Consider the following 23,535-nt stretch of genomic DNA (forward strand, 5'->3'; position numbering starts at 1 on the left):
TGGACTCCTAGTTTGATCAAGATAGTGCCATGAATAGTTTTATGTAATGCTGGTAACAGAAAACCATACAGAATATCATTGGTCTTTTATGGGAGGAGCAGGTACGTAGAACTTGTCACATACATAACATTGTACCTACCATATTTGTAACCGAATTTTCTTTCCCCTTAATTCTACTGTTTTGATTTTGAAGTCAACACCTGTAAAGGAAAACAAAAAAAATATTATCAAGCATTTCTGTAAAAAATTATAGCTATATTAGCCTTAACCATTTTCTGTATGTGATAAATTGGTTCATGTTGTTTGGGTTCCGGCTTTGTGCCTGTGCTGCTCTGTAACTGTTTATGGACCGACTGTGGGCTGAACCGTGGTGGTGGACGCACCTCAGGCAGCAAGAAGGCAGCCATGGACAAGAGGGACGGTGTGCGTTCTGCACCTCCCTCGCCCCGTACACAGCTCCCTCCTCGCCCCTCTCTCAGGAGGAGGATGTAGATTTTCACAGCCCCGCTCCTGGATGTATATTGGCTGTGATAATCCCTCTCCTGCCGAGGGAGGTGCATGAAAATTTACGTCCAGGAGCGGGGATGTGATTCTTAAGAGCAGTCACGATTCTTTCATTTTATATAATATATATATATATATATATATATATATAATAAATAAAAGTAACGGTATTGGTGACATTTGCACGAGTACTAGTACTCGTGCAAATGTCCAGTATCATTCCCGATACTAGGGATGCACCTAAAGAGAAATTTTGGTCCGAAACCGAAAATTTTGTCTGTGCTTGGTTGAAAACCGAAACTGCATTGCCCCGCCTACTTTTTTCAATATCGTTTTTGTCAGATTGTATTATCAGACTTTTTTTAGTTACTGATGTACCATACTTGAAGGTGACACCAGAACACATACGGGGTGGCTATAGAAGGTACTGGCCAGGCTTGGAGCCACAGCACTGCCACTTACATTGACTCCAGAACACACTATAGGGGTACACACCTATCTGATTGGTTTCTATGGGTAACTACTCCATTTTTCCTCAGCAGGTTCCCATAAATCTCCTCTTTATCTCTTAAAAAAATCAAAATCAGTATGCTTAAAATAACTTAACGTATAACTTATTTTTGCCATATATGGGGTTGTATAGGGGCTAATTTTTTGCGCTGTATTTTTGATCAGTACCATTTTTATTTTGATGGGGACTTTTTGGATTACTTTTTTTTCCTGCTACATTGAAGTGAACAAAAATCTGCAATTCTGGCTGTTGGTATTTTTTTACATTTACGCCATTGACCGTGCGGTTTCATAAACATTATATTTTAATAGATCGGACATTTATGCATGCGGCGTTACAAAATATGTTTATTTTTGTTAACTTTATTTTATTTGAATTAACTTTTATTTAGGAGGAGTGACTTTTTTTTTTTTTACATTTATTGCCTTTATTATTTACAAATGTATTTTCACTATATTTTTTGTCCCCATAGGGAAGTGTTTTCCAGTGTGCCTCCAGTTGTTGCAAAACTACAACTCTCCACATGCCCATACAGCCAATTGCTGTAGGGCATGCTGGGAGTTGTAGTTTTGTAACAGCTGGAGTCTGACAGATGTAATTTTTTTTTTACTTCTGGACACTGATCAATTCTATACTATAGGAGCCTATAGCACAGCAATGATCAGTGTTACCGACACTCCATTACCACAGGCTGCTAAGGCCTGCATTACTGAAGCGCCGATCACACAGGACAGACGAAGGTAGGGAACCTCTGCCCGTCCTCTCAGCTGATCGGGACCCTGCGAAATTTCGGTGCATCCTTACCCGATACAGATACTGGTATCAGGACATCCCTACTAATATATATCCCGAAGCTATTCCCAACTACATAAAAATAATGACCCACATCTATCAAAACTCGCTGAGACAAAACCTGAAGTTATTCACCAATAATAACTAATCAGAGCTCAGTTTCTGTGACCATGCTCATATTTATGTCTATATAGTTCATACTTCCACATAATCTATCAGTAGGTAGGGCTGCAGATGGTGACTCCGGCTCAGGCACATGGTGCTAGTACTGCAGATTATACCATGTTGCTGTGTGGAGGTCCACTCAAACTTTGTTCCAGTCTGACCACATTGCTCTCTGCTGACACCTCTGTCTGTGTCAGGAACTGTCAAGAGGAGGAGAAAATCTCCACAGCAAACCTCTCCTGCTCCAGACAGTTCCTGACATGGACAGAAGTGGCAGCAGAGAGCACTTTGATCTGACTGGAAAGAACTACACAGCTTCCTCTGGAGCATACAGCAGCTGATAAGTACTGGAAGGCTTAGGGCTTATTCACACTACATATTATCCAAGCAGAATATGGTGCAGTAGCCTCCCACTGTTTTCAATGGGATTCTGCTGCATCATTCACACTACATATTATCTGAGCAGAATACGGTGCAGTAGCCTCCCACTGTTTTCAATGGGATTCTGCTGCATCATTCACACTACCGAAATTCTGCTGCGGAAATTCCAGACCCCAGACTCTGCTCGGAAATGCTGTCTATTGAGAGGCCACATTTTCGAGCAGTCCTAGCACTGACTTGTACAGACACCCGCTCCAGATGGAATCTCCGCCCAGGTGGAGAAGTGAGCCCTTAAAATTTTTAAATAAAAGTAACTTACAAATCTGTATTACTTTCTGTCACCAGTTCATTGGAAACCCCCTTCAATTTATTTAAAGGATTCTATTAGGAGCTATGAGAAAACGTATCTGCTACAGTCTGTAAGTTATGATGTCCCAGTGGACAGTATTGCCCAGATTTATCAAACTGTGTTAGGCTGGGTTCACAACACGCTTTTGCAATGCAGTTCCCGGATACGTTTCAATTTGAAAACCGTACGGAACCGTATTGAAAACCGTATGCATTGACTCTCCATTGAAAACCATATGCCAAAAGATGCATCCGGTTATGTCCGTTTTGCATTCTGTACGGTTTTGTCAGTTTTTTTTCCCATACCCAAAACTGTAGCCTACCACGGTTTTTGGTACGGGTGAAAAACCATATTGAAGTGTATACATTTTTTTTTTACATGGGAGTCAATGGGAACTGTACAGAACCTTATGTTATCTTGGAATTTCAATCAAACAAGTGAAATAATGGAATGAATAGTTAAAAACATCTACGTTTTTTTCTTAAAAAAACAGATGCAACCGGACATCATTTTTCAAACCGTATACGGTTTAAAATTTGTACACACGTTTTGATACAGTTTAGTCAGGTTTTGAGGAATCCGTTTCTGTATTGCAAAAACATAGTATGAATGCAGCCTGAGAGAAAAAAGAGAGAGAGAGAATTTCCCACAGCAACCAATCACAGCTCAGCTAACGAGCCATGGTAAAGAGAAAGCTGAGCTGTGATTGGTTGCTTTGGAAATATCACTATTTTTTCTCTCACACAGTTTGATAAATCAGGACCTATATGTTCTACATACACTATTATATAATAAACACCAATCAAAGAAAACTAACCTTACTAAAACAGTAAGTAAGTGTGCATTAGAAATATGTAACACCAAAAAGATGAAAATAATGCACACACATATAGAATATAGGAAACACATACAAAAAGGGAAAATAAAGACAATGTTTATTGAAATTTACAAAAACATTTAAAAATGGACATAAAAGAAGAAAGAAGAGGATAAAGTAATAATCACCAGGAAAATCACTAATGGACAGATGGTAAGTAGAGGGTAAGACACACACTGCAATACAGAATATAGTGTCAGAAAGTAGCCGGGACCTACACAAATGGGGAGAATATAAATGGACATCAGTCCAAACCCATGTAACATGACCAGCTACAAACACAGGGATAATATAACAGAATGTGTGCAGGGTGCCAGACCATAACCTAACCCCAACAATCATTTCGCTGATTAGAATAGCTTCCTCAGGGGGCCCGACTAACCATCCCTTGTGTCACGTATAAGTAGTCCTGCACCACCAATAGCATACACATGTCCTAGATGGACATAAGTTTCAACCAATAGACTAACACCACTTATCAACCTGCTTGCATAACACAGATGGACATCCCATCTAACCAATCACATTAATGTATAGGGTTTCTAAAAGGTCCAACCACCACGGACCTGATCCATATAGGAAACGACTGCTGCAGGCCACGTGAGAACGCCAGTGGCGTCATATCCGCCTATGATGGAGGTCACATGAGCGCGCAGCAGTCACCTGATCGCACGAGCGTTGCGTATAGTTGCCGCAAGGCATGTAAATATTACGGGTGCATGTGCAGTGCTGTGCCCAAGCGCGCAGACCCAGAGCACAGGCGCCGGCGGCTGTGATCTGTGATCGGTCACATGACCACAGCACTGTCATGCTCAGCCATGTTCATTCAATTTATTATTGACTTAACCACTAGAAGCCTAACAGAACAGACTACTCAAATTGACACAATGGCAAAACAAATCTATGATGCATTGACCCCAACGGAGATTGAAAGTTATAAGAAGGAAATTGACGAAGCACATGAGATATGGGAAAAACAAATACAAAGTCAGAGGGACCAGTTAAAATGATCAGGGTCACAAGGTGTATAAATGGAAATATACTGTCAAAGCTTCGAGACCAAGATCTTATTCTATTTCCTCCAACACCTCATATGGAGGCAAATCTGATTCTTCCCCTTCCAGTATCCAGAGGGGAATATCTCAGGAAAGGAAGAAAGAAAATCAGTCATGTGGGTTGAACCATCCACTTATATTCAGCAATTTAGCATACTCTTACAGACTGTCACTTCCATTTTTCCCCCCCTTCATTTAATTTGTATTTTTATTCTTCAATAACAAATTTTCTCATTTGTCAGCATTGATTCATTATCATATGTCTTATTTTCATTCATTTTTTTTATTTATGTATTGCTTTCTCACATTAACATTGCTCACTACTCTATACTCACCTTACCTTCACTTCTTTTTCTATATAACCCTATTCACACACCACCACATTTTCCTACACTGTTGCGTTTTTCACGTTCACCTGTGTCTGATTTGCATGCTCATCTCCCGCACTTCCCCCTTACTGTGTCATCACATGACCGCAGTGCTGCGGTATTGACTGATCACATGCGCCGTAATGTTAACATGCATTGCGGCAACTACACGCAGCGCTCGCGCGATCAGGTGACTGCTGCGCGCACATGTGATTGGTTAGATGGGATGTCCATCTGTGTTATGCAACTAGGTTGATAAGTGGTGTTAGTCTATTGGTTGAAACTTTTGTCCATCTAGGACATGTGTATGCTATTGGTGGTGCATGACTACTTATACGTGACACAAGGGATGGTTAGTCGGCCCCCTGAGGAAGCTATTCTAATCAGTGAAACGATTGTTGGGGTTAGGTAGGTTATGGTCTGGCACCCTGCACACATTCTGTTATATTATCCCTGTGTTTGTAGCTGGTCATGTTACATGGTTTTGGACCGATGTCCATTTATATTCTCCCCATTTGTGTAGGTCCCGGCTACTTTCTAACACTATATTCTGTATTGCAGTGTGTGTCTAACCCTCTACTTACCATCTGTCCATTAGTGATTTTCCTGGTGCTTATTACTTTATCCTCTTCTTTCTTCTTTTATGTCCATTTTTAAATGTTTTAGTAAATTTCAATAAACATTTGTCTTTTTTGTTCACTTTTTTATGTGTGTGCATTATTTTCATCTTTTTGTTGTTATATACACTATTATATGTACATATATGGTTTTATTACGGTGCTAGACACAAACATCATTATGAAACAAAAAGAACGTCACGCGGCAGTGAAGCTTCCACTCAGCAACGTTATGTTCACAATATTCGAAAATGAAATGTAGTACGCTGCGCCCCCCCCCCCCCCTCCCCCAGTCACAAGGCCGGCAACAGGTGCTGAAAACACCCTGGCGAGGAACGTCAAGTCAGGGACACTGGTAAACACATTAGGAGGGTGCAGGGATCTATGAATATGTGCTCTGCACTTGTTGAGTCTATCCTCTCCACCTTATCTGTTCTGTCACAAAGGCAGGACGGGCCTGGTTTGCAGCCCACATTCCCAGTAACAGCTCCATGACACTGGTTATAGGGACGTGGTGCATGTAGAGAGAATGCAGCGATACGATGTACGCGTCTGTACACATTGTGGATTTTCTGCAGCAGATTTGCATGAAAAAAAATCCACAAAGAACTATAGTAGTATTTTATAAAATATTGTGGACATCCAACTGTTGCAAAACTACAACTCCCAGCATGCCCGGACAGCCAACGGCTGTCCGGGAGTGCCGGGAGTTGTAGTTTTGCATTACAAGCTAGGTATGAACCTTATTCCCCCCCGAACCCTGTCATCCATGCAGAATCGTGATAGTGTTGTATATCTATAGCAACAACAAAGAGACCCCAGGGTGGGTTAGGGTAATAATAACCAAAAAACACCTTTGACCCTGGGAAGCCCAGGGTCACTGATACCCTTATTAAATCCCACTCCTAAAACTTAACTTTTATTTATATTTTAGTTAAAAATAGTGAATAATAAGTGTATAGTAAATGATGAGTGTGTTCACTTAAAATCACGGGTTGGTGTGCTTAGTAGTAGTATTTAGATTACATCCAGTTATCCACTGTTATATATATTCACTATCACAGGTGGGCTGCAGTACCACCATGGATTGCACACACAAACTACCGCTAATTAAAACGCTGAAAATGCCCCCTCTACATGTTTCACTACTTCCGTAGCGTCTTCAGGAGGGATGCCCATTTTCCCTCCTGAAGACGCTACGGAAGTAGTGAAACATGTAGAGGGGGCATTTTCAGCGTTTTAATTAGCGGTAGTTTGTGTGTGCAATCCATGGTGGTACTGCAGCCCACCTGTGATAGTGAATACATATAACAGTGGATAACTGGATGTAATCTAAATACTACTACTAAGCACACCAACCCGTGATTTTAAGTGAACACACTCATCATTTACTATACACTTATTATTCACTATTTTTAACTAAAATATAAATAAAAGTTACGTTTTAGGGGTGGGATTTAATAAGGGTATCAGTGACCCTGGGCTTCCCAGGGTCAAAGGTGTTTTTTGTATATCTATAGCCGCACCACATCCCAATTCTCTCCTACAGGTTGGGTATAAGTCATAGCATTTCTTATGTGGTAAACCACCCACCAGGTTATGACACTGTATAGAGGAGGTGTTGCGCATGCTCGCCCGTCATCGGGACCTGTGAATCGCACCTCTATAAATGAAAGTATGGCTGACTAAGTATATTACTGCAAACGGCGAGCAGGGAATATCTGTATTTTATGCAGGATTCGGGTTACTTATAATGTAGTGTCTCTAATCCTGTCTAGGAGGAGTCTTTTGCCCACGTTGCTGACAGTGGGGGATCAGGAGTAACATGCCAACTGACAACCCATAAACACCCTGTCTATGTGGGCATTAATAGAGTTTATTGTACACTTCTACATTACAACGGGCACCCAGCAGCAAAAAATAACCTGTGCCCTTGAAAGTGACACTTTGAATTCTCTAGTATGTATCTATAAGGGTGGATTCAGACATACACTGTGTAATTATCTGCGTAACATCCACTGCTATCTGGCTGCATTTGTAGATCATCCAGCCCATGGTGCAGTGTTTCCCAACCAGGGTGCCTACAGCTGTTGTAAAACTACAACTCCCACCATGCCCGGACAGCCAACGGCTGTCCGGGCATGCTGGGAGTTGTAGTTTTACAACAGCTGGAGGTACCCTGGTTGGGGAAACACTGCCATGGAGTGTAAGGAGTTAAGTAGTAAAGCTTTTTTTCACCACTTACCTCTGCCAGCATACTGCAATGCTATTTATTGTATATGAGCCAGACTCCAGTCATTTAAACAGTGGGAGTCCCTGCCCTGGACAATGTTTCCCTTTCTGGGTGGCATTTCCTGCTTAAAAGGGGTACTCCGGTGGAAAACTTTTTTTATTCTAACTCAACTGGTGCCAGAAAGTTAAACAGATTTGTAAATTACTTCTATTAAAAAAAATCTTAATCCTTCCAGTACTTATTAGCTGCTGAATACTACAGAGGAAATTATTTTCTTTTTGGAACACAGAGCTCTCTGCTGACATCACGAGCACAGTGCTCTCTGCTGACATCTCTGTCCATTTTAGGAACTGTCCAGAGCAGCACATGTTTTCTATGGGGATTTTCTCCTACTCTGGACAGTTCTTAAAATGGACAGAGATGTCAGCAGAGAGCTCTGTGTTCTCAAAAAGAAAATAATTTCCTCTGTAGTATTCAGCAGCTAATAAGTACTAGAAGGATTAAGATTTTTTTAAATAGAAGTAATTTACAAATCTGTTAAATTTTTTCCACCAGAGTACTCCTTTTAAGGGTGCGTTCACACGCTAGTAACTAGCAACGGGTTTCCCGCTGCGAGTTACGCTACCATTCATTTGAATGGGTCCGCGGACAGTCCGCAAATCTGACACTATTGCGGACTGTCTGTGGACCCATTTAAATCAATGGTAGCGTAACTCGCAGCGGGAAACCTGCTGCTAGTAATAGCGTGTGAACGCAACCTAAGAGCAGATAGGATAGATTTGGTCCTTGGCTATACAGCACTTTGAGGGCCTAGCTTGGTCTGAGCAGCGGTAACTTACCTTCAAGGGGTATTCCATCAACTGGCTTCAAAAAGTTAAACAGATTTGTAAATTACTTCTATTAAAATGCTTTAATCCTTCCAGTAGTCATCAGCTGCTGAAATGGAGTTGTTCTTTTCTGTCTGACAACAGTGCTCTCTGCTGACACCTCTGCTTGTCTCAGGAACTGTCCAGAGTAGGAGCAAATCCCCATAGCAAACCTCTAATGCTTCAGACAGTTCCTGAGACAAGCAGAGGTGTCAGCAGAGAGCACTGTTGTCAGACAGAAAAGAACAACTCAACTTCAGCAGCTGATAACTACCCGAAGGATTTAGATTTTTTTTTTTTTTTTTAACAGAAGTAATTTACAAATCCGTGAACAATAAAGTTTTGGGTGAACTCAATCTGTGGTTCGTCCGAGAATTCCCGTACAATGTAGACCCCTAATGGCTACATCCAATGTGCAAAAAAAATGCTAGACAGTACAAAAGAAAGTGTGCTGGTTCTCAAGGACTATAGAAATGTAATATATAAAAATGAGTATTGGTACAGATACATGTATAAAGGGGTTGTATGTGGAAAACTGGGGTGGGAAAGGGGCAAAAAATATTGTCTAAAACAACCAAAAGTGCACAAATGCAGAGTAGAGATGAGCGAACTTACAGTAAATTCGATTCGTCACGAACTTCTCAGCTCGGCAGTTGATGACTTTTCCTGCATAATTTAGTTCAGCTTTCCAGTGCTCCGGTGGGCTGGAAAAGGTGGATACAGTCCTAGGAGACTCTTTCCTAGGAATGTATCCACCTTTTCCAGCCCACCGGAGCACCTGAAGGCTGAACTAATTTACGCAGGAAAAGTCATCAACTGCCGAGCCGAGAAGTTCGTGACGAATCGAATTTACTTTAAGTTCGCTCAGCAGAGTTCTAAAGTACATTTATTTTCAGATTTTAAACATTTAAAATGTCCAAAGTGGACATATTTCCTATTCTGAAGAGCAGACGGTTTTAGGCTATGTGAGCATCGGCGCCTCCATCACAAATGCTGTTGAAGGGAGGAATGGCGCTGACATACAGCACTAGTTTTCCCCATCAAAACAATGAACTATGATACAACACATGTGAACAGAGCCTCAATAAGTGTCATGTCAGCGATAGAAGACCCAGTACTGATACCGGACACCCAGGCATTCCTGAGGTCACTTCATAGAGCTCTGCGGCAAGTATGCTGAGAGGGTGAACATGCCAGCTGTGCAGATGGTATCACAGGGGGTCAAGAACAACCCCCCCATCATCTACCAGCCTGCTCCATGGGGGCTGCACCAGATGGGGTCCCCGCACAGCGACCATAGAGGTTGTAAATTGGTGTTCTCATTTGACACGTAGCTATACAGCACTGTTTTCCAAACAGAGTGTCTCCAGCTGTTGCAAAACTACAACTCCCAGCATGCCCGGACAGCCAACGGCTGTCCGGGCATGCTGGGAGTTGTAGTTTTGCAACAGCTGGAGAAAGACTGTTTGCAAAACACTGGTATACAGCTTTGGTCTCCAAACTGTGGACCAATAGCAAAACTTCAAATCCCAGCATGCCCAGACAACCATTGGCAGTCCAGACATGCTGGGAGTTGTAGTTTTGCAACAGCTGGAGAAAGACTATTTGCAAAACTGTGGATCAATAGCAAAACTTCAAATCCCAGCATGCCCAGACAACCATTGGCAGTCCAGACATGCTGGGAGTTGTAGTTTTTCAGACACCCTGCAGATTTGTTGATGCAAGAAATCTGCAGCATGTCTGCGAGGTGTGAACAGCTTGTCCCAGGTTCACAACCACATGGTTACTATCTTCCATAAACAGCTCCACACACCTGTCCATGGGATGCGAATTGTATCCACTGACATGAGCTGCAATACCATACCTCACCTGTGGATAAGTGTGGCGCTGTGGCGTGTTTAGTACAAAAAATAACGACCATGTTTTCCCAAGTACTAACATACAGGCGCCCCCATTTTTCCCAGCCAGCACCCAGAACGTGAAGCACTACAGGTCCCAGCATGCACAGGCTCTCACCCACGGTGGACTTGCACGCCTCGCAGAAGGTGTCGTCCGTGAACCGCTCCATCAGGCTGGTCTTGCCCACTCCCCGGGAGCCGATAATGATAACCTGCAGCTTAAAGTCCGCCGGCCGGGGAGGCTGCTTCCTCCTGCGGCCCTGGGCGCCCGTTAGAGCCGGGGAGCTGGAGGCCGAGGAGCCGCCGCCGCCGCCATATGAGATGTGATTGCTGCTCCCCCCGCCGCCCCCGAGCCCCCTGTGGTATCCGGGCCTGGAATCCATTAACACATCCGAACCGTGTTCACACCGAGCGGCCTCACGTCACACACAGGCTCCTGCCCGGGATACAGGCCGGTGTGTCCTGGCGGCGGTCACTGGGGGAATCCTGCGCTCCACCCGGAAATGTGTGAGAGGAAACGGCCTGGAGATGTACATAGTGCACTGAGCTGTGTGCAGGATAGTAGGCTCCCTCTATGGATGAGGAAGACTCCCGGCACCGTGTACTGGGCTACAACACTATTCACACAGACAGCTGCACCATTATGGGTCCACATGAGGCAGAATGTTATCGGGATAAGGATTCAGCAGATATCACAATGTACATGGGACTGCACAGAAAAAGCCCAATCACCTATCAGTTCTGCTACGTTTGTTGCAAAACTACCACTCCCATCATGCCCGGACAGCCTTTGGTATAATGGGAGTGGTAGTTTTGCCACAGTTTGGAGAACATTGCCTTAGGCTGGGTTCACACCACGTTTTTCAAATACGGTATGGCAAAAACCGTATACAACCGTATGACTCCAAATTAAAACATACGGTTTTTCCCCGTATACGGTTCCAAAACGTACGTACGGTTCTATCCGTTTGCATCAGTTTTTGCCAACTGTTTTGCTATTTGGTTGGAATAAGTTTTCCAGCAATTTAATAAAGTTACTATTGTTCTATTGAAATTCCAAGCTGCGCATGTGTCAACTCCAAAAACGGATTAGAAAAACCGTGTGCAACCGTATTCTGAAATTCTGTGTACGGTTCTCATAGACAACAATGTTAAAAGAACCTCATACGGTTCGCATACGGTTTTCCAACCGGAGGCAAAAACGTGGTCGACAGCGTTTTTGCCTACAGTTGAAAAATCGGCAAAACCGTATCCGAGGCAAAACGGATGCAACCGTACACAACATTTAGAATACGGTTTACAATGCATTCTCTATGCATACGGTTTTGGATACGGTCGTATACTTTTTTTGCAGAAAACCGTATACCATCACCGTATTTGAAAAACGTGGTGTGAACCCAGCCTTATATTGTTTTTCTGTTTCTAGCATGGTGTGTATGATTTTATCAGGTGAGTCTTCATATGGACTGGCTATATATATTTTAAAAAAAGCCTATATAGAAAACCATTAGTTTAGGGTTCTATTATTGGGGCCCACCTCATGTCCCCACCTCATTGATGTTCACCTGCAGGCTAAGCTTCTATTTTTTTTCATCGGAACAAATGCTAGAAAAATTTTAACAGCTTTTTCCAGCATTTTGATGTTTTTTTCTGTTCTGGAATGTGTATGGAAATACCAATCCATGCCATTTTTTGTTACCTTGTGGCGGTTTTTCACTGCTTTAGGCTAAGTTTCCACTTGGTTTTTTTTTTCTGGCAGTTTTTGGATATCTGCCACTGCAGTTTTTAAGCCAAAGTAAGAAGTGGATCCATAAGGAAGGAGAAGTGTACAGTAACCCCCCGACATATGATCAAATCGACATACAATGCTTTTATATGTCGGGGCCATCGCATTAACTGCTATCCGACAGCGCAAAATGCTTAAGCTGCTGTCGGATAGCAGTTTAAGCCTCCCGGACAGGTTCACTTGCCTATCCCCGCTGCTCCGGGTCCACTTTGCGATCCTCCGGCGTCTTCTGTATCTTCTCCAGGGTCCGGGCCTCGCTTTCCGGTGTCGTTATTACGTCACTACACACGCCGTGTCGGTGCCGCAAACGTAATAACGTCACCAGAAAGTGAGGCCCAAACACCGGAGAAGATGCGGAAGAAGCCGGAGGATCCCGAAGAAGACACCGGAGCAGCAGTACAGCATCGGGAGCCCCTGGGACAGCATCGGGAGCGGTGAGGACGCGGTCCGGAGCGGCGGGGACAGGTGAGTATAACTTCCTATACTTTACATTGCACGGATCCCTCAACATACGGTGGATTCGACAAGCGATGGGTCGTTTGGAAAGAATTACCATCGTATGTTGAGGGACCACTGTAAGTCCTTCCATTTTATTTATACACTTCTGGCTTTGGCTCAAAAACTGCAGTGGCAGATATCCTAAAGGCTAAGTTTCTACATTTCTTTTTTTTTTATTTAATTTTTTTTTTTTAAACCCCAATTCTGCCGCATGGCGTTTTTTCGGGCAAAAAACGCTGGGGCCAGATGTTAGCTGTAAATCAATGAGAAATCGCAAAATTCTTATTCCACTTGGCGTTTTTCACTTTGGCGTTTTTTTAAATCCTTTTGGCTTTTTTTCACTCTTTTTTGGCAAAATCGTGGCGTTTTTCTCCCATAGAAGTCTATGGGAGTGATAAAATGCCAAGAAAAACGATATGTAGGTTTTAACTTTGGCATTTTTGCAGCCGGTTTTTATTCTTTTTTGGACTTTAGTGATCAAAAAAAGTGATGGAGATACCTTTTTTAACCCCTTAAGGACTCAGCCCATTTTGTCCTTAAGGACTCAGACAATTAAATTTTTACGTTTTCATTTTTTCCTCCTCGCCTTCTAAAAATCATAAGTCTTTTATATTTTCATCCACAGACTAGTATGAGGGCTTGTTTTTTGCGCGACCAGTTGTCCTTTGTAATGACATAACTCATTATATCATAAAATGTATGGCGCAACCAAAAAATACTATTTTTGTCGGGAAATTAAAAAGAAAAACGCAATTTTGCTAATTTTGGAAGGTTTCGTTTTCACGCCGTACAATTTATGGTAAAAATGACGTGTGTTCTTTATTTTGAGGGTCAATACGATTAAAATGATACCCATTATTACATACTTTTCTATTATTGTTGTGCTTAAAAAAAATCACAAACTTTTTAACCAAATTAGTACGTTTATAATCCCTTTATTTTGATGACCTCTAACTTTTTTATTTTTCCGTATAAGCGGCGGTATGGGAGCTAATTTTTTGCGCCGTGATCTGTCCTTTGTTTTTTATACCACATTTGCATATAAAAAACTTTTAATAAATTTTTTATAATTTTTTAAAATAAAATGTATGAAAAAAGTAGCAATTTTGAACTTTTTTTTTCCGTTCACGCCGTTCACCGTACGGGATCATTAACATTTTATTTTAATAGTTCGGACATTTACGCACGCGGTGATACCAAATATGTCTATAAAATTTATTTTTTACGCTTTTTGGGGGTAAAATAGGAAAAAAAACGGACGTTTTACTTTTTTATTGGGGGAGGGGATTTTTCACTATTTTTTTTACTTTTACTTTTACATTTTTTTACATTTTTTTTTACACTTGAATAGTCCCCATAGGGGACTATTCATAGCAATACCATGATTGCTAATACTGATCTGTTCTATGTATAGGACATAGAACAGATCAGTGTTATCGGCGATCTTCTGCTCTGGTCTGCTCGATCTAAGACCAGAGCAGGAGATGCCGGGAGCTGGAAGGTGAGGGGACCTCCGTGCGGCGTTCTGAATGATCGGATCCCCGCAGCAGCGCTGCGGGCGATCCGATCATTCATTCAAATCGCGCACTGCCGCAGATGCCGGGATCTGTATTGATCCCGGCACCTGAGGGGTTAATGGCGGACGCCCGCGAGATCGCGGGCGTCGGCCATTGCCGGCGGGTCCCTGGCTGCGATCAGCCGCGCATGACACGGGCATTGCTCCGATGCCCGCGGTTATGCACAGGACGTAAATGTACGTCCTGGTGCGTTAAGTACCACCGCACCAGGACGTACATTTACGTCCTGCGTCCTTAAGGGGTTAATAAAATTTCATAGGGTACCATAAAAAAAATAAAAACAGTAGTGAAGGAAAAAAATTGTATCTAACGAAATGTATCTTTTTTTTTTATAACAAAATTTTTATAAATTTTTAAACAGGGATCAATTTATGTGGGCGGGCAGGGATCTAAAAATGTAGCCGACAATAATAAAAATGTAGTGTGTGTATGTTTTTCACTTTTTTTTCTTTATTTTTAAGGTAGTACTACACTGTTTCATGATGGGAGTAGTAGTACCTGTATTAATTGACAGATCGCCCGCTGTGATCCTCCTGTATATTGTATGGATGCAGCGGCCGCTCTTCTATGGTCCCCTGCACTGCTGTATGTATACACATATTCATATTTCCCACAGAGAGTTTTGATTGGCTGGAACCATCTGGCCAATCACAGCTCTCTGCGGGAAATATGAATAGGTGTATATATACAGAAGTGCAGGAGACAATAGAAGAGCAGCCGGCCACATCTATTAATTATACAGAAGGATCGCAATGGACGATCTGTCAATTAGCACAGGTACTACTACTACCATCATGGAACAGTGTGTTCCATGCTAGAAGTAGTAGTACTACCTAAAAAAAATGTAATCAATGTAAACAATAAAGAAAAAAAAAGTGAAAAACATACACACACTACATTTTTATTATTGTCGGCAACATTTTTAGGTCCCCGCCCGCACACATCCCTGTTTTAAAAATTAATAAATATTTTGTTAGAAAAAAAGGATACATTTCGTTAGATACAGTTTTTTCCTTCACCACTGTATCTTTTTTTTTTTTTTTTTTAATGGTACCCTACGAAATTTTATTAAAAAAAAGGTATCTCTTTTTGGATCGCTAAAGTCCAAAAAAAGAATAAAAACCGCCTGAAAAAGTGCCAAAGTTAAAACCCACATATCGTTTTTCTTGGTGTTTTTTCACTCCCAAAGACTTCTATGGGAGAAAAACGCCACAATTTTGACAAAAAAAAAAATCTCCAGTGGCTCAACATGCTGCGATTTTGGAAAACCGCTAAGGAGCTGAAAAACGCCCAAAAAGAGTGAAAAAATTCCAAAAGGATTAACCCCTTAAGGACCGAGCCCTTTTTCACCTTAAGGCCGGAGCGTTTTTTGCAATTCTGACCACTGTCACTTTAAACATTAATAACTCTGGAATGCTTTTAGTTATCATTCTGATTCCGAGATAGTTTTTTCGTGACATATTCTACTTTAACTTAGTGGTAAAATTTTATGGTAACTTGCATCCTTTCTTGGTGAAAAATCACCAAATTTGATGAAAAAAATGAAAATTTTGCATTTTTCTAACTTTGAAGCTCTCTGCTTGTAAGGAAAATGGATATTCAAAATATATATTTTTTGGGTTCACATATACAATATGTCTACTTTATGTTTGCATCATAAAATTTATGAGTTTTTACTTTTGGAAGACACCAGAGGGCTTCAAAGTTCAGCAGCAATTTTGACATTTTTCACAAAATTTTCAAACTCGCTATTTTTCATGGACCAGTTCACGTTTGAAGTGGATTTGAAGGGTCTTCATATTAGAAATGCCCCATAAAAGACCCCATTATAAAAACTACACCCCCCAAAGTATTCAAAATGACATTCAGTAAGTGTATTAACCCTTTAGGTGTTTCACAGGAATAGCAGCAAAGTGAAGGAGAAAATTCAAAATCTTCATTTTTTACACTCGCATTTTCTTGTAGACCCAATTTTTGAATTTTTGAAAGGGGTAAAAAGGAGAAAATTTTTACTTGTATTTGAAACCCAATTTCTCTCGAGTAAGCACATACCTCATATGTCTATGTTAATTGTTCAGCGGGCGCAGTAGAGGGCTCAGAAGGGAAGGAGCGTCAAATGGTTTTTGGGGGGCATGTCACCTTTAGGAAGCCCCTATGGTGCCAGAACAGCAAAAAAACACACATGGCATACCATTTTGGAAACTAGACTCCTCAGGGAACGTAACAAGGGGTAAAGTGAACCTTAATACCCCACAGGTGTTTCACGACTTTAGCATATGTAAAAAAAATTATATTTTTTTTACCTAAAATGCTTGGTTTCCCAAAAATTTTACATTTTTAAAAAGTGTTATAGCAGAAAATACCCCCCAAAATTTGAAACCCAATTTCTCCCGATTCAGAAAACACCCCATATGGGGGTGAAAATTGCTCTGCTGGCGCACTACAGGTCTCAGAAGAGAAGGAGTCACATTTGGCTTTTTGAAAGCAAATTTTGCTCTGGGGGCATGCCGCATTTAGGAAGCCCCTATGGTGCCAGAACAGCAAAAAAAAAAACACATGGCATACCATTTTGGAAACTAGACCCCTCGGGGAACGTAACAAGGGGTAATGTGAACCTTAATACCCTACAGGTGTTTCACGACTTTTGCATATGTAAAATTTTTTTTTCATTTTTTACCTAATATGCTTGGTTTCCCAAAATGTTAACATTTTTAAAAAGGGTAATAGCAGGAAATACCCCCCAAAATTTGAAGCCCAATTTCTCCCGATTCAGAAAACACCCCATATGGGGGTGAAAAGTGCTCTGCTGGCGCACTACAGGTCTCAGAAGAGAAGGAGTCACATTTGGCTTTTTGAAAGCAAATTTTGCTCTGGGGGCATGCCGCATTTAGGAAGCCCCTATGGTGCCAGAACAGCAAAAAAATAACACATGGCATACCATTTTGGAAACTAGACCCCTCGGGGAACGTAACAAGGGGTAATGTGAACCTTAATACCCTACAGGTGTTTCACGACTTTTGCATATGTGAACATTTTTTTTTTTTTTTTACCTAAAATGCTTGGTTTCACAAAATTTTTACATTTTTAAAAAGGGTAATAGCAGAAAACACCCCCCAAAATTTGAAGCCCAATTTCTCCCGATTCAGAAAACACCCCATATGGGGGTGAAAAGTGCTCTGCTGGCGCACTACAGGTCTCAGAAGAGAAGGAGTCACGTTTGGCTTTTTGAAAGCAAATTTTGCTCTGGGGGCATGCCGCATTTAGGAAGCCCCTATGGTGCCAGGACAGCAAAAAAAAAACCACATGGCATACCATTTTGGAAACTAGACCCCTCGGGGAACGTAACAAGGGGTTAAGTGAACCTTTATACCCCACAGGTGTTTTATGACTTTTGTATATGTAAAAAAAATTTTTTTTTTTTTACCTAAAATGCTCGTTTTCCCAAAAATTTTACATTTTTAAAAAGGGTAATAGCAAAAAATACCCCACAAAATTTGAAGCCCAATTTCTCCCGAGTACGGCGATACCCCATATGTGGCCCTAAACTGTTGCCTTGAAATACGACAGGGCTCCAAAGTGAGAGTGCCATGCGCATTTGAGGCCTAAATTAGGGATTGCATAGGGGTGGACATAGGGGTATTCTACGCCAGTGATTCCCAAACAGGGTGCCTCCAGCTGTTGTAAAACTCCCAGCATGCCTGGACAGTCAGTGGCTATCTGGCAATACTGGGAGTAGTTGTTTTGCAACAGCTGGAGGCTCCGTTCTGGAAACAGTGGCGTACCAGACATTTTTCATTTTTATTGGGGAGGGGAGGGGGGCTGTGTAGGGGTATGTGTATATGTAGTGTTTTTTACTTTTTATTTTATTGTGTGTTAGTGTAGTGTAGTGTTTTTAGGGTACAGTCACACGGGCGGGGGTTCACAGTAGTTCCTCGCTGGCAGTTTGAGCTGCGGCAGAAAATTTGACGCAGCTCAAACTTGCAGCCGGATACTTACTGTAATCCTCCGCCCATGTGAGTGTACCCTGTACGTTCACATTGGTGGGGGGGGGGGGAACATCCAGCTGTTGCAAAACTACAACTCCCAGCATGGACGGTCTATCAGTGCATGCTGGGAGTTGTAGTTTTGCAACCGCTGGAGGCTCCGTTTTGGAAACAGTGACGTACCAGACGTTTTTCATTTTTATTGGGGAGGGGAGGGGGGCTGTGTAGGGGTATGTGTATATGTAGTGTTTTTTACTTTTTATTTTATTGTGTGTTAGTGTAGTGTAGTGTTTTTAGGGTACAGTCGCACGGGTGGGGGTTCACAGTAGTTTCTCGCTGGCAGTTTGAGCTGCGACAGAAAATTTGCCGCAGCTCAAACTTGCAGCCGGATACTTACTGTAATCCTCCGCCCATGTGAGTGTACCCTGTACATTCACATTGGGGGGGGAAACATCCAGCTGTTGCAAAACTACAACTCCCAGCATGTACGGTCTATCAGTGCATGCTGGGAGTTGTAGTTTTGCAACAGCTGGAGACACACAAGTTGTGAAACACCGAGTTTGGTAACAAACTCAGTGTTTTGCAACCAGTGTGCCTTCAGCTGTTGCAAAAGCTACAACCCCCAGCATGTACGGACAGCGGAAGGGCATGCTTGGTCTTGTAGTTATGCAACAGACGGAGGCATACTACATTGGCTGGGGATGCTGGGGATTGTAGTTATGCAACAGCTGGAGACACACTGGTTTACTACTTAACTCAGTGTGCCTTCAGCTGTTGCAAAACTACAACTCTCAGCAGTCACCGACAGCCAACGGGCATGCTGGGAGTTGTAGTTATGCAACCACCAGATGCACCACTACAACTCCCAGCATGCACTTTAGCTGATTGTGCAAGCTGGGAGTTGTAATTACACAACAGCTGAAGGTACACTTTTACATAGAAAGAATGTGCCTTCAGCTGTTGCAAAACTACAAGTCCCAGCATGCCCATAAGGGCATGCTGGGAGTTGTGGTGGTCTGCCTCCTGCTGTTGCATAACTACAGCTCCCAGCATGCCCTTGTTGCATGCTGGGAGCTGTTGCTAAGCAACAGCAGGAGGCTGTCACTCACCTCCAACGATCCAGCAGCACAGGTCAGTCCCTCGCCGTAAACCGGCCGACGAATCAGGGCGATCGTGAGGTGGCACCAGTGCCACCTCACCCCTGCTGGTAATGGCTGTTCGGGGCCGTCTCTGACGGCCCCGATCAGCCAGTAATTCCGGGTCATCGGGTCACTGGAGACCCGATTGACCCGGAATCTGCCGCAGATCGCTGGACTGAATTGTCCAGCGATCTGCGGCAATCGCCGACATGGGGGGACATAATGACCCCCCTGGGCGATATGCCGGGATGCCTGCTGAACGATTTCAGCAGGCATCCGGCTCCCCTCCGGCTAGCGGTGGGGGCCGGAAATGCTCAGGGCGTATCCATACGCCCTCGGTCCTTAAGGACTTGGAAACGGGGGCGTATGGATACGCCCTATGTCCTTAAGGGGTTAAAAAAACGCCAAAGTGGAATAAGAATTTTACCATTTCTCATTGATTTACAGCTAATATCTAGCCGCAGCGTTTTTTGGCCGAAAAAAGGCCATGCGGCAGAATTGGCTTTTTTCTTGGCGTTTTCCCACAAAAAAGTAGAAACTTAGCCTAAATTTCATCATTCATTGGCCACATATTATCTATTACACAGGGAGATGTGCAGTTGACAACTACAGATTGCAGTATTGGGATACCCATAAAAAGTCCTCAATAGCAAAGAAATAATAAATTATTATATTTACACTGGGAACCCCTGTGCTATACGGATGAATAATAAGCAGTGGTGAAGTTGAACATTTTTCTGTTTCTAGCATGGTGTGTGATTTCATCAGATGAGTCTTCATATGGACCGTTTATGTTTTTTCCTTCACACTGTTGGTCACTACAGCCTCCTGTAGCTTTCTGCGTAGGTAATCTTGAAGGGGTTATCCCCTATACACCAGATAGGTGATAGCCGGTAATTACATACTGGTAACTCTATTTCCCTGAGCCATTACAGCACCACCTGAGAGAAGAACTCCGCCTTTAGGGACAGGAAACCTGTAGGATAAAAGGAAAAGGCCTCCTCTCCAGCCTCAGTGAATTTCCAAGACCAAGAGAGCCTTTCTTCAAAATTAGAACATACACACACACACACATATATATATATATATATATACACACACACACATATATATATATATATATATATAAATACAGTACAGACCAAAACTTTTGAAACACCTTCTCATTCAGAGTTTTCTTTATTTTCATGACTATGAAAATTGTAGATTCACACTGAAGGCATCAAAACTATGAATTAACACTTGTGGAATTATAGACATAACAAAAAAGTGTGAAACAACTGAAAATATGTCATATTCTAGGTTCTTCAAAGTAGCCACCTTTTGCTTTGATTACTGCTTTGCACACTCTTGGCATTCTCTTGATGAGCTTAAAGAGGTAGTCACCTGAAATGGTCTTCCAACAGTCTTTAAGGAGTTCCCAGAGATGCTTAGCACTTGTTGGCCCTTTTGCCTTCATTGGGTTCAGGTCTGGTGACTGTGAAGGCAAGGTCATCTGGCATAGCACCCCATCACTCTCCTTCTTGGTCATATAGCCCTTACACAGCCTGGAGATGTGTTTGGGGTCATTGTCCTGTTGAAAAATAAATGATGGTCCAACTAAACGCAAACCGGATGGAATAGCATGCCGCTGCAAGATGCTGTGGTAGCCATGCTGGTTCAGTATGCCTTCAAATTTTGAATAAATCCCCAACAGTGTCACCAGCAAAGCACCCCCACACCATTACACCTCCTCCTCCATGCTTCACGGTGGGAACCAGGCATGTAGAGTCCATCCGTTCACCGTTTCTGCGTCGCACAAAGACACGGTGGATGGAACCAAAGATCTCAAATTTGGACTCATCAGACCAAAGCCCAGATTTCCACTGGTCTAATGTCCATTCCTTGTGTTCTTTAGCCCAAACAAGTCTCTTCTGCTTGTTTCCTGTCCTTAGCAGTGGTTTCCTAGCAGATATTCTACCATGAAGGCCTGATTCACACAGTCTCCTCTTAACAGTTGTGCTGCTAGATCTCTGTGTGGCATTGACCTGGTCTCTAATCTGAGCTGCTGTTAACCTGCGATTTCTGCGGCTGGTGACTCGGATGAACTTATCCTCCGCAGCAGAGGTGACTCTTGGTCTTCCTTTCCTGGGGCAGTCCGCATGTGAGACAGTTTCTTTGTAGCTCTTGATGGTTTTTGCGACTGCATTTGGGGACACTTTCCACCTAGAATATGACATATTTTCAGTTTCACACTTTTTTTTATGTCTATAATTCCACATGTGTTAATTCATAGTTTTGATGCCTTCAATGTGAATCTACAATTGTCATAGTCATGAAAATAAAGAAAACTCTTTGAATGAGAAGGTGTGTCCAAACTTTTGGTCTGTACTGTATGTATATATATATAGGAATTGGGGTGGGATTACTGCTTGCAAGACTGCGCCCAATGGAGAGTGAGGCAGAGTTCCCAACATCCACTCTGTAATGGTGAAAGAAGGTAAGAGGAGACGACCAGGTACATATCTGGTTCACAGAGGCTCCTCTCCTCTCAGCCCAGGAGGTAGCCAGAGATCTTGTAGAATGTGTTTTGAGACCTGAAGGGGGAGCTAAACCTAGAGAAGAATAAGCCAATGAGATAGCCTCCCTAATCCACCTGGCTAAAGAATCTTTACTAGGTCTTTTTCCTGCATCCAGAAAATTGCACAAAGCTGGGGATTTTCTGATGGATTTAGTTCTCTCCAGCTACTCAAGCACACACCTAACATCTAAGGAGTTAAAAGAATTTTCTTTGTCATTAGAAGGGTTAGAACAAAAGGATGGAAGTACAATAGGCTGAGCTACATGGAATCTAGACACAACTTTAGGAAGTTATATATGTCCCCCGCACAGCGCTATCATATGCCCCCAGCAGCGCATGTTATATATGTCCCCCACACAGCGCATGTTATATATATGCCCCCCGCACAGCGCATGTTATATATGCCCCCCCGCACAGCGCATGTTATATATGTCCCCCGCACAGCGCATGTTATATATGTCCCCCGCACAGCAGCGCATGTTATTTATGCCCCCCGCACAGCGCATGTTATATATGCCCCCCGCACAGCGCATGTTATATATGCCCCCCGCACAGCGCATGTTATATATGTCCCCCGCACAGCAGCGCATGTTATTTATGCCCCCCGCACAGCGCATGTTATATATGCCCCCCGCACAGCGCATGTTATATATGCCCCCCGCACAGCGCATGTTATATATGCCCCCCGCACAGAGCATGTTATATATGCCCCCGCACAGCGCATGTTATATATGTCCCCCGCACAGCGCATGTTATATATGTCCCCCGCACAGCACAGGTTATATATGCCCCCCGCACAGCGCATGTTATATATGTCCCCCGCACAGCAGCGCATGTTATATATGCCCCCCGCACAGCGCTATCATAAGCTCCCGGTAGCGCTATCATTGACAAGCATTTTATTTGCAGAGCATGTCTCCGGGAAGCCGCTGACCGATGCTCTGCTAATGCTCTGCTTGTCAATGATAGCGCTTCAGAGGCATATGTGTATAGAAGCGAAGTGGGGACCAGATATATAGCGTTATCTGGTCCCCACTTTGCTTCTATACACAGTCCTCCTCAGTCCAACCACCAGAGCTGCCCCATCGCCTCCCCCATCCCCGGTGTTATAATTACGTGTTCCCGAGGTCCACGATCCTTCTGGCCATGGCGCTATTGCCGTGAGCTGTCACTGTGCGCACTGACAGTGACGTCGCGTTGGGGACATCACTCGTCATTGCAGCGCACAGCAACAGCGCCGGAGCCAGAAGGATCGCAGACCTCGGGAACAGGTAATTATAACACCGGAGATGGGGGAAACGATGGGGCAGCTGTGGTGGTTGGACTGAGGAGGACTGTGTATAGAAGCAAAGTGGGGACCAGATAACACTATATAT

At 43.0% G+C, this 23,535-nt stretch overlaps 1 protein-coding gene across 1 annotated transcript in view; it reads right to left on the reverse strand.

Moving 5' to 3' along the window:
• Positions 1-11,292, reverse strand: part of RAB12 (RAB12, member RAS oncogene family) — a 28,458-nt gene extending 17,166 nt beyond the window's left edge. The window contains exons 1-2 of the mRNA XM_056521593.1: positions 10,735-11,292; positions 140-200 (exon numbers count right to left, since the gene is read on the reverse strand). Coding sequence (XP_056377568.1) covers positions 140-200; positions 10,735-10,999 — 326 coding nt within the window. The 5' untranslated portion in view covers positions 11,000-11,292. The remainder of the gene's footprint in view (positions 1-139; positions 201-10,734) is intronic.
• Between the last annotated feature and the right edge of the window lie 12,243 nt (positions 11,293-23,535).

The sequence above is a fragment of the Hyla sarda genome, chromosome 5 (genome assembly GCF_029499605.1).
Source record: "Hyla sarda isolate aHylSar1 chromosome 5, aHylSar1.hap1, whole genome shotgun sequence".
NCBI lineage: Eukaryota > Metazoa > Chordata > Amphibia > Anura > Hylidae > Hyla > Hyla sarda.